Source organism: Callithrix jacchus, chromosome 7 (genome assembly GCF_049354715.1).
Source record: "Callithrix jacchus isolate 240 chromosome 7, calJac240_pri, whole genome shotgun sequence".
NCBI classification, from domain to species: Eukaryota; Metazoa; Chordata; class Mammalia; order Primates; family Cebidae; genus Callithrix; species Callithrix jacchus.
In genome coordinates, this window is record NC_133508.1 from 22,861,858 (window position 1) to 22,874,235 (window position 12,378).

At 36.1% G+C, this 12,378-nt stretch overlaps 1 protein-coding gene across 2 annotated transcripts in view; it reads left to right on the plus strand.

Annotated features, from left to right (window-relative positions):
* SPAG6 (sperm associated antigen 6) overlaps positions 1–12,378 on the plus strand; it is a 59,340-nt gene that overhangs the window by 8,392 nt on the left and 38,570 nt on the right. For both annotated transcript variants that reach the window (XM_002750092.6, XM_017974102.4), the window contains exons 3-4: positions 3,083–3,249; positions 7,321–7,504. In XM_002750092.6, the coding sequence (XP_002750138.3) occupies positions 3,083–3,249; positions 7,321–7,504 (351 nt within the window). The remainder of the gene's footprint in view (positions 1–3,082; positions 3,250–7,320; positions 7,505–12,378) is intronic.

Below are 12,378 nucleotides of genomic sequence, written 5' to 3' on the forward strand. Positions count from 1 at the left end.
ACACTTATAATAAAATATTAGAATGCCAGGTGAATTAATTCATTCTTAAATCCTTAATATGTGTTCAATGTTCTTTAGATTTAATTCAAAATATAATTCAATATGAAGAATTTCAAAATATGATAAATCACTGCCTTTACATAAATCTATCAAGTGAGGAAATAAACCCACCCACATATACTCCTTCAAAAAACAAAACAAAAACCCAGAATAATCAAGAAAAAATAACATGAAACTTAATTGTGATTTTTTTTCTGAGGCAGAATCTCACTCTGTCGCCCAGGCTGGAGTGCAGTGGAATGAGCTCAGCTCATTGCAACCTCTGCCCCCTGAGTTCAAGCAAAACTCCTGCCTCAGCCTCCCAGCCTGCCACCATGGCCTGCTAATTTTTGTATTTTTTTTTAGTAGAGATGGGATTTCACCATGTTGGCCAGGCTGGTCTTGAATTTCTGACCTCATGATCCACCCGCCTTGGCCTCCCAAAGTGCTGGGATTACAGGCATGAGCAACCACGTCCAGCCAATTGTGATACTTTAAAACTATTCTAAAAAAAAAAAACAAAAACCTAAGCTTACTTTTTTGGCCTTGTTAATGTACTTATTATGAAACTTTAAATATATGTTAACAGATTTAGTTTTTCTTTTTTAGAGTATGGACTTATTTTAATCAAAATAGTGCATATTCATTATAAAAAATAAGAAGTAAGTCCAGACACAGTGGCTCATGCCTGTAATTTCAGCACTGTGGGAGGCCAAGATAGGAGGATCTCTTGAGCCCAGGGGTTTGAGACTAATCTGGGCAACATAGTGAGACCCCCATCTCTACAAAAAATAAAAAATTAGCCAGGTGCGATGCACCCAGTTATTTGTGAGGCTGAGTGGGAGGAATGCATGAACCTTAGAGGTTGAGGCTATAGTGAACCATGATTGCACCACTGCACTTCAGCCTAGGCAACAGAGCAAAACTCTGTCTCAAAATAAAAAATCAAAAAATAAAAGCATGTAATGCTCAACAACAATGACAACACAATGTCAGTCCAATTCAAAAATGGGCACAGGGCTTGACCTGACTTTTCTCCAAAGAAGATGTACAAATGGCCAATGAGCACATAAAATGCTCAACATTATTAGTGCTATGGAAATGCAAATCAAAATCACTATGAGATACCACCTCAATCCACATTAGGATGGCTGTTACTTTTTTTAAATGGAAAATTACAAGTGTTGGTGAGGATGTGGGAGAACTGGAACCCTTGTACTTTACTGATGGTAATGTAAAATGACTTAGCTGCTGTGGAAAACAGTTTGCCTGTTCTTGGTGGGGATGGTCACACAACATTGTGGATTTACTTAACTCCACTGAACTATAAACTTAAAAATGGTTAAAATGGTACATTGTATTTATATTTTACCCAGTAAAAAACCAACAACAACAATGAATCAAGTAGTAAAGCAAACTACAAAGAGCTGGACAATTGTTTTAAATCCATTTTTCCTGGAATAACCTGTGTTAATATTGAGTAGTCATGCTAATATTGTATTCTGTGCTTTAAACACAGAATTATCTGTGAGATATTTCAGAAATTATCTCTGTCAAACAGTATAGATAATAATATATATGCAACACCCATGAACACTGGATTTATTGAATATGAGCTATGACTCAAGTGTGGGCAGGGGTTCTGTGTGCCTGCAGAGCTAACCAGCCTTCATAGGATTCACACCTGCAACCGTAATAGATGATCTAACCTAGCCAACTTAAGCACAAAACTAATGACTAAGTAAAACTGGAAACTGGGAAAATCCACAGGTCACATCTTTAAATGTGTCTGTGATAAGCATCATTGCTCTCTGCTTATGTTATTTGCTAGTACCCTTATTTTGGTCTAATCCTAAGTGTTAGTGTAATGACTTCTTGGCCTTTGGCTAAGATCAAGTGTTTAGGTGTTACTGTAAATGTTTTCTTTTTGTTTTATTTCAAATGTTTCTGCATATAATACTATAAAAGAATATTGGCAATATTTGCTTTTATGTATAACTGGGATATGTTTTTAAAGAAAAGAGTTAATGATATTTATTTGAATAGACTGGTGTAAATTAAGTATAGAAAGTCAGGAGGTCCTTTGTTATAGTTTTAATTCTGTCACTACCTTTCTTATAATCTTAGACTAAAACAGCATCATTAAAACAGAAATAGCAGTTGACTCTTTTGCAGATTTTATAGTAAGGCAAAGTTAATAGAAAGAGTTGGAATATCCAGTAAAATGACTACAAGGCGATTATTACTGTTTTCTCTCTTCCCATCTTCTCAGTTTAAAATATATATTATTTAACAATTATCAATAAAAAGTCTAAATTATAACCCTGCTTCACCATTCATTAGTTGTGTGACAATTAACTTTTCTCAGCCTCAATTTTCTTGTCTATAAAATAGATGTAATAGTAGGGCTTGCTTCATAGTTTTGTTATAAAAGTTAAATGAATTATTATGGAAAAAAGTTTTTAGGACAGTGCTTGCATATAATAAGTGCTTCATAAATATGAGCTACTTTTACTATTGTTGCTGTCTGGTGATGATGATGATATACCTACTATGCATTCAACTCTAGGATGAATATGATGAGAACTAGTAATACATGTCCTTATCTCCAAGAAATTTATTTGGATATAATATGTAGGTGAGGCCCTGAAATGAGCCTTGAAAGATAAGATTTGCAAAGTCTTGGGGGGAAGCCCTATCTTTTTTGTGTTAGACATCATAGCATACTCTACAACCTTTCTCTGCATGCCTCATGACAACCCTCTCAGGTCACATAGACAGTACTTGCTGAATCAGGTATTCTTACCTAAATCCAAAGTCTTTCTTATTTCCATGCTGTACTGCATGTTTAATAGTGATAGCTTGTATTATTCTGTGTCTTGGTCAGGTAGGTACTTCTAAATTTCCCATTAGTTTTTAGTGAAGAGATTTGTTTTCACTGACTTTTTTCCCTTTAATTTTACTGTCTGCATTTATGCTGAATTGTATTTTTCCCTTTTTATTTAAATTCTGCCGATTTCTGTTCTTTCATAATTTAACTCAGGTGTAATGTCTTTGCTGAGGCCTCTTCTTCTGGATGTGGTCCCAACAATTCAACAGACTGCTGCTTTGGCTCTTGGGAGATTGGCCAATTATAATGACGACCTCGCAGAAGCTGTTGTAAAGGGCGACATTCTTCCACAGCTTGTTTATTCATTGGCAGAACAGAATGTAAGAATTTTAAAGAACTAGTTATATGTTTTTTGTTTTAGATTTTTTAAAATGTGACAGTTTGGATACAGTTTGCAAGCCTGTAGGCATCAGAATTATTAGGGGGTTAACACAATCTTTAATTCTCTGAGCTGCATATAGTATTTTTAGGGTATTTTGCATTGGTACTGATAACCACCATTTTTCTTTTATTGATAATATAAGGAGAAAATATATTTTTAGGAGAAGTTATATATAAAGCAGCATTTCTGTATATGGGAGTTTTAAACAAAGCTATCAGATCTGTCTTAGGGAAGTATATGGACCCTAGACAAATTGTTGATTTCAGCAATCCTTATATGCTGGTGAAACCAAGTTAAGGGAAACAGTGAGAGACACCCTTGAAGCAAGCGGTAGAGAAGCAATGAAAAAGAAGAGAATAAAGGTGTGTAATGGAAGGTTTGATACATGTTTTTTACCAAGTTAAAGGCATGTCAGCTCTGTTAAGCACTGTCTAAAGGTGCCCTATTTCCCCCCTTATCTGGTACGACTTTTATTTCTATACAGTGCCAGCTATTTGGTTTCCACAATAGTTAAGGATCACCTGTAGGTAGGTTTTGGGCTGTTCATTCTATTCTGTTAGTTTATTATAACCTAGGGGCACAGCTTTCTTGACATATCTTTGGGATTAATTCCGTATTTTTGTAACAAAAAGACAAGACAATTAATCCTAGCACTTTGGGAGGCCGAGGTGGGCAAATTGCCTGATCTCAGGATTTCAAGACCAGCCTGGGCAACACAGTGAAACCCTGTCTCTAATAAAATAAAATAAAAAAATAAAATAAAATAATGAGCTGGATGTGGCAGTGTGTGCCTGGAGTCCCAGTTACTTGGGAGGCTGAGGCAGGAGAATTGCTCGAACCCAGGAGGCAGAGGTTGCAGTGAGCCCAGATTGCACCACCGCACTCCAGCCTGGGCAACAGAGCAAGACTGCATCTCAAAAAAAAAAAAAAAAAAAAAGACAAATGAGCAAAGGACTTTAATAGACATTTCTCCAAAGAATGCATACAAATGGCCAAGAAATATAAGAAAAGATGCTCAGCAGCATTAGTCATTAAGAAATGCAAATCAAAACCACAACAAGGTATCACTTACTGCCTTTTCGGGTGCCCATAATAAAAAATAAAAAGAAAATAACAAGTCTTGGTGAGGACATGGAGAAATCTGAATTTTCACGCATTGCTGGTAGGAATGTAAAATGGGGGCAACCACTGTGAGAACACTTTGGCAGGTCCATAATCAGTAAAGCAGTTGTTACCATGTGACTCAGCAGTTCTCTTCCTAGCTCTATATCCAAAAGAATTGAAAACAGATGCTCCAGCAAAGCCTGCACACAAATGTTCATAGCAGCAGCATCCACAGTAGCCAAAAGGTAAAAGCAACAAAGTCCATCAATAGATGAATGGTTAAACAAAATGTTGTATATCTGTACAATGGACTATTAGTCATAAAAGTAATAAAATATTGAGAAAAGTGCTACATCATGAATGACCCATAAAAACATTATGCTAAGTGCAAGAAGCCAGACACAAAAGGCCACAGGATGTATGGTTCCATTTATAGGAACTGTCCAGAATATGCAAATACACAGAGACAGAAGCAGATTAGTAGTTGCCAGGGGCTGGAGGGAGAAGGGAATGAGAAGTGACTGCTTTATTTGTAAGGAGTTTCTTGTTGGGGTGATGATAATAGTCCAGAACTAGGCAGTGGTGATAGTTGCACAGCATTGTGAATGCACTAAATCCCACGAAATCATATACTTTAAAATGGTTAAAATGGTAAATGTTATGTTATGTGTATTTTGCCAGAATAAAAATAAATCCTAATGGTGCAGGAATTTGCCCTATGTTTATAGACCAGAGAGTCTATTTTTTGGGGGGGGTGGGGGGATGGAGTTTCACCCTTGTTGCCCAAGCTGGAGTGCAGTGGTACGATCTCAGCTCACTGCAACCTCTGCCTCCCGGGTTCAAGTGATTCTCCTGCCTCAGCCTTGCAAGTAGCTGGGATTACAGATGTGCACCACCATGGCTGGCTAATTTTTTGTATTTTTAGTAGAAACAGGGTTCACCACATTAGCCAGGCTGGTCTCGAACTCCTGACCTCAGATAATCTGCCCACCTTGGCCTCCCAAAGTGCTGGGATTATAGGTGTTAGCCACCACACCTGGCCTAGAGAGTCATTTACTAATGCCTGTTACAGCTCTACAAGGTGTCACAGAAAGTTTATTTTTCTTGTGGATATTCCTTCTATCACCAAATACTGTTGAACTTTCTTCTTCTTGGACTTTTAGCTCTTTCTTTTGAGAGCAATGTCTGCATTCTGGTATCCCACATAGAAGATTTTCAGTAGAAGTTTTCTAAGTTGAATGAATGTTAATTAGTTGTAGAGAGACAAGCACTAGCGCAGAAAAGTGAGGAGGCAGTAAAAACATGAGGCCTTTGTGCAAGCTTCTGTCTCCCTCACCTACCAGCCTTTAAGTCATTTCTCACAGGATATTTAATCTCCTCTTTATGAGGTACAAAGTCCTGTGGTTTTGCTTTTTTTTTTTTTCTTTTTTAAAAAAAGCATTTCTTTTGGTCTGGAATGGGAGAGAAGAGTGTTAGGAATTTGGGAGAAGTGAAAATTAGGAGAACGAGGGAATGAGATCAGAAAGTGTGAGTTATAGGCACTGTAGTTAATAGTGACTGTTGATGCCTATAAATGGTCTGTAAATTTGACAATTCTGCAGTATAAAAAGTCAAATTAGCTAAGGTAATGAAAATAAATGTATCACCATTTTTTACCCCGCAATTGTAAGAAAATGATCTATGGAAATCTACTTCAAAACTCTATACTAATTTTTACAGTAAATAGTAGAAATTTGGTTATTTGTATAATTTAAGAAACTAAAGAAAATATGTCAAAAACATCAGTACTAACATAGCATATTTCTTATATTAGCAACATATACAAAATTTTAAGATATACTCTGTTTAATATATACTTGATGTGTTTTTTCTCCTGTAATTTTCATTGTATCAATATTATAGTCTAAGTGAATAGAATGCTTTCAAATTAAATGCTGTAGTCAACTAATCACTTTTCAGTAGTCACTGTGAAGAAATAGAAACTTAGAATGTAAAATAGGGGATTAATTGGGTTTTATTAATAACAGAAAGAGGAGACCATCACTGTGTCATTATGCTAACCATAAAACCACAGTGAGTATCACAGCCACATTTTTCCTACACATTTAATGTTTTTAGTGATTGGAAGAGAAACATGTTAGTCTTGTGTTTCACTTTCATTTACTCATTCCTTAGTCAGATAAAATGTATCTATAGGAAATAAAAATATGAAGTCATATTCAAAATTTACAAAATGGTAAGTAATATGTTTTTATCTTTTAAAAAAGCATTTCTAGAGAAAATAAGTAACTTATATCTCATTGTTTGGCGGATTTATTTACCAGGAAAAGTTTTAAAATGTGTTGTTAATGTTTTGCCTTTATGTGTATTTGATGATTGGTAAGCATATCTTGGAACATGGTTGTTATTTCAGAATAACTTGGGACACCAGAAAGATTAGTTGAGGTCATGAAAGGCTTACCACGCTCAAAGACTGAGGGCAAGTAAAGGAAATGAATTAGTCAGTTGGCAGTGAGCTTAGTTGCACATGCTAACAATCCAAGAATTCCCAAGAGTCAAACAATACATTTTGGTATAATGCAGATACATAAAATCTCATTATTTTATGAATTTGTGGAAGATATCGTTATAATTTATTTTATACAATTTCCAAAATGCCTTACGGTAAAACATTTGAAATACAATGTAAAATCTACCTTGTTTTCAGTTTAGTTACTGAACAGAAGCAATGAGGGAACATCAAATAATCAAAAATTATTTTGTAGGATGTTTTTCATCTTTTATATTCAAAAGCTGTTGAGCCTGATTTATATTAATGTTATTTTATGTTAGTTTTGGTCTATTTTAGATTTTGGTTATCTAAGATCTCAATTCATTTTGGGTTTTGTCTATTTTGCCCTTGTAGCGCTTCTACAAGAAAGCAGCTGCCTTTGTGTTACGAGCAGTTGGTAAACATTCTCCCCAGCTAGCTCAGGCAATAGTTGATTGTGGAGCACTGGATACACTGGTCATATGCTTGGAAGATTTTGACCCTGGAGTCAAGGAGGCTGCAGCGTGGGCACTTGGATATATTGCAAGACATAATGCAGGTAATGGAGCATATTTTAAAATAGGATTATTACAATTTAGATTTATTAGGTCAATCCAGTTTTGCTTAGTAAAACATAGATGGTGTTTTAATGATGTTTGTGTATGTGATGAGAGGTACGTTTTGAATGATGGTCAGGTTGTTTGGATTACATATTCACAAAAATACCCTTATAAATTGACAGCTCAGAGGGGTCATCAAGAAGGGACCTGTGCCTCTTGTGAGAAATTTTGTTGACATGCCCAATTGGTAAAAAGCACATGAGGAACAGAATTTTCCCCATCACATTACAGAAATTGCTTATGAACAAATAACATAGGAAAAAAATAGTTTTAAACATATGTAAAAATGATCAACCTTGCCAGTAATCAACAAGCTACATATTAAAACATCAATGAAGATCTTTTAAACCTGTTATTTAAGTGGGAGATGGTGGTGGAAGAGTAAAGCAGCAAAATAGCCAGGTGACTAAGAGCACCATGGCATTAGACGGGGTCTGCGTTTAGTTTAGATACTACCATTTAGTTGCTGTGTGACCTTGGACATGGCTTATAAACTTTCTGAACCTTAGCTTCCTCATCTATGGAAGAGGATGACTAATAGTGGTTACATCAGAGATTTGTTGTGAGGATGATGACATGATACATGTAAAGCACTTAGATCAGTGCTTGTCTTATGGAAAGACTCAGTAAATGTAACATATTAGTATTAATAAAGAAGGTTATCAAGGACAATATGACATGTGCACATTGGTGGAGGAACTACAAATTTTATAAACTTGTGGAAAGGAGTTTAACAAAACTCTCAAAGTCATGAAAGAGATCCTGCTTACCCTAAAAAAGCCTGCTTAGAGAATTCATCCTAAGGAAAGAATTCCGCTAGATGGAAAAGCGATATACATGAAATGTTATTATGGCATGATTTGTAAACACCTCAAATATTTGACAGAAATTTAGTGGCTAAATTATGGAATTTAATGAAATCTCAGGCAAAAATTTAGAAGGTAATTATGAACTACACATAGTAACATGGAAAAGTGATTATAATGTTAAAAAAGATATACAAATTGTGTATTACAATTATAATTATGTAAAAATTAATTTTTATGTGGATAGAATTACAAAGGAATCATGTTTATAATTCTAAGGTGGTAAAATTAAGAATTTTTTTCTTCATATTCCAGATTTTCAGTCTATGTCTATATCTGAAATACTAGCTGCTGTATATTGAGTAATTACTATGTGCCTGCTGTGTGCTGTGTGTTTAAACACATTATCTCATTTTGATTGCAGCTACCCTTGGGTGGGTATTACTCTCCCTTTTAAATGGAGAAATAAAGTAGAATTTAGAAAGGATATCCACAATTATATTAATGATGGAACTGGAATTTGAGTCTATCTCACCTCAAAGCCCATGTTAACTACTATACCATATAGCTTCACTAAATACTTCCTGAAATAGTATTGAAAAACCCAACAGAAACAGGAAGAGGCTCTCCTGTGGTTATATTTAATTTGGTTCTTAAAATGGTGACATTATTACAGACAAAATAGAAATAAAACAGTATAAAGGCAAGTTGAGAAAGACAACTGTTGTCATGTTTAAATTCCAAATTATTAAATTATTTTCTTAAATCTAGATTTTGGTTTTCCAAACAGGTTCATCTTAAGACTATTGTTCAGTACATGTCGATTGAGAAAACTACAGCAGAGTTTTACATCAAAAGCTGTTATCATGGGAAACTACATGAGGATATTTAGCAAGGTTTTTTTTATGTCAGAGGGATACATTACAGATTGCAACATGAGTGTTGGAAAAGAACTTTGAGGGACAGCTGTGTAGATACTCTCTCAGGCAGGTGCCCCATAGATAACGTTTGCATCCCTTCGTTTTGCTTAGTCTGGGGCAAAATCATTATAATTCATAAATAGGATCTGTCTTAGGGGTCCCATTCTAATTTCTTGCTATAATATGGCTCCCACATGGAATTTCCACTATAATTTCAATATTTCACAGTAGTTAGGGGCCTGGGACCCAGAAGCTTCCAGAAGAGATTATTGCATAGATTTCTCAGAAGGAAAGGCAGTTATCTAGTAAACGATGAAAGTCATCACTCACATCCATATCAATGAAAATGGAGGATTTACCTTCAAATAACCTGATTTCTTAGTGGTTTTCTGAAAGCAAAAGATATTAAGATTAATGAGTATTAGTGGAAAAGTGTTTGGTTAGATAGTTTAAGAAACATAACTCTTAAATGGAGATACAAAAGAAATAATGAGTAATTTCAAGGGCAATAGAAGGAAAAAGTTTTGACTACAGGAAACAAAATTAAAATTAAAATAGGCATAGGGAGAAGCCAATTGGTGTTACCTGAATTTTCCTTATTTGAAAACTACAACTTCTAAAACTTATTTCTATGTATAGATTTTGAAGCATTTTACAACCAAAGGGAGCTTGGGGCTGACAATCAGAAATAGTCTCTGCCGGGTTTTGGTATCAGAATGATGTTGGTCTCATAAAATGATTTGGGAAGGATTCCCTCTTTTTGGATTGTTTGAAATAGTTTTAGAAGGAATGGTACCAGCTCCTCCTTGTGTGTCTGGTAGAATTCGGCTGTGAACCCGTCTGGACCTGGGCTTTTTTTGTGTGGTAGGCTCTTAATTGCTGCCTCAACTTCAGACCTTGTTATTGGTCTATTCATAGTTTCAGCTTCCTCCTGGTTTAGGCTTGGGAGGACACAGGAGTCCAGGAATTTATCCATTTCTTCCAGGTTTACTCGTTTATGCGCATAGAGTTGTTTGTAATATTCTCTGATGATGGTCTGGATTTCTGTGGAATCTGTGGTGATTTCCCCTTTATCATTTTTTATTGCATCTATTTGGTTGTTCTCTCTTTTCTTTTTAATCAATCTGGCTAGTGGTCTGTCTATTTTGTTGATCTTTTCAAAAAACCAGCTCTTGGATTTATTGATTTTTTGAAGGGTTTTTTGTGTCTCAATCTCCTTCAGCTCAGCTCTGATCTTAGTTATTTCTTGTCTTCTGCTGGGTTTTGAGTTTTTTTGATCTTGCTCCTCCAGCTCTTTCAATTTTGACGATAGGGTGTCAATTTTGGATCTCTCCATTCTCCTCATATGGGCACTTATTGCTTTATACTTTCCTCTAGAGACTGCTTTAAATGTGTCCCAGAAGTTCTGGCACGTTGTGTCTTCGTTCTCATTGGTTTCGAAGAACTTCTTTATTTCTGCCTTCATTTCATTGTTTACCCAGTCAACATTCAAGAGCCAGTTGTTCAGTTTCCATGAAGCTGTGCGGTTCTGGGTCGGTTTCTGAATTCTGAGTTCTAACTTGATTGCACTATGGTCTGAGAGGCTGTTTGTTATGATTTCAGTTGTTTTGCATTTGTTGAGCAGTGCTTTACTTCCAATTATGTGGTCAATTTTAGAGTAGGTGTGATGTGGTGCTGAGAAGAATGTGTATTCTGTGGATTTGGGGTGGAGAGTTCTGTAAATGTCTATCAGGTTTGCTTGCTCCAGGTCTGAGTTCAAGCCCTGGATATCCTTGTTGATTTTCTGTCTGGTTGATCTGTCTAGTATTGACAGTGGAGTGTTAAAGTCTCCCACTATTATTGTGTGGGAGTCTAAGTCCTTTTGTAAGTCATTAAGAACTTGCCTTATGTATCTGGGTGCTCCTGCATTGGGTCCATATATGTTTAGGATCGTTAGCTCTTCTTGTTGTATCGATCCTTTTACCATTATGTAATGGCCTTCTTTGTCTCTTTTGATCTTTGTTGCTTTAAAGTCTATTTTATCAGAGATGAGAATTGCAACTCCTGTTTTTTTTTGCTCTCCATTTGCTTGGTAAATCTTCCTCCATCCCTTTATTTTGAGCCTTTGTGTATCTTTGCATGTGAGATGGGTTTCCTGTATACAGCACACTGATGGGTTTTGGATTTTTATCCAATTTGCCAGTCTGTGTCTTTTGATTGGTGCATTTAGTCCATTTACATTTAGGGTTAATATTGTTATGTGTGAATTTGATACTGCCATTTTGATGCTAAGTGGCTGTTTTGCCTGTTAGTTGTTGTAGATTCTTCATTATGTTGATGCTCTTTAGCATTCAGTGTGATTTTGGAATGGCTGGTACTGGTTGATCCTTTCTATGTGTAGTGCCTCTTTTAGGAGCTCTTGTAAAGCAGGCCTGGTGGTGACAAAATCTCTGAGTACTTGCTTGTTCACAAAGGATTTTATTTTTCCTTCACTTCTGAAGCTCAGTTTGGCTGGATATGAAATTCTGGGTTGAAAGTTCTTTTCTTTAAGAATGTTGAATATTGGCCCCCACTCTCTTCTGGCTTGTAGAGTTTCTGCCGAGAGATCTGCTGTGAGTCTGATGGGCTTCCCTTTGTGGGTGACCCGACCTTTCTCTCTGGCTGCCCTTAGTATTCTCTCCTTTATTTCAACCCTGTTGAATCTAACGATTATGTGCCTTGGGGTTGCTCTTCTTGCGGAATATCTTTGTGGTGTTCTCTGTATTTCCTGCAATTGAGTGTTGGCCTGTCTTGCTAGGTGGGGGAAGTTTTCCTGGATGATGTCCTGAAGAGTATTTTCCAGCTTGGATTCATTCTCTTCGTCCCCTTCTGGTACACCTATCAAACGTAGGTTAGGTCTTTTCACATAGTCCCACATTTCTTGGAGACTTTGTTCATTCCTTTTTGCGCTTTTTTCTCTAATCTTGGTTTCTCATTTTATTTCATTGAGTTGGTCTTCGACTTCAGATATTCTTTCTTCTGCTTGGTCAATTCGGCTATTGAAACTTGTGCATGCTTCGCGAAGTTCTCGTATTGTGTTTTTCAGCTCCTTTAATTCATTCATATTCC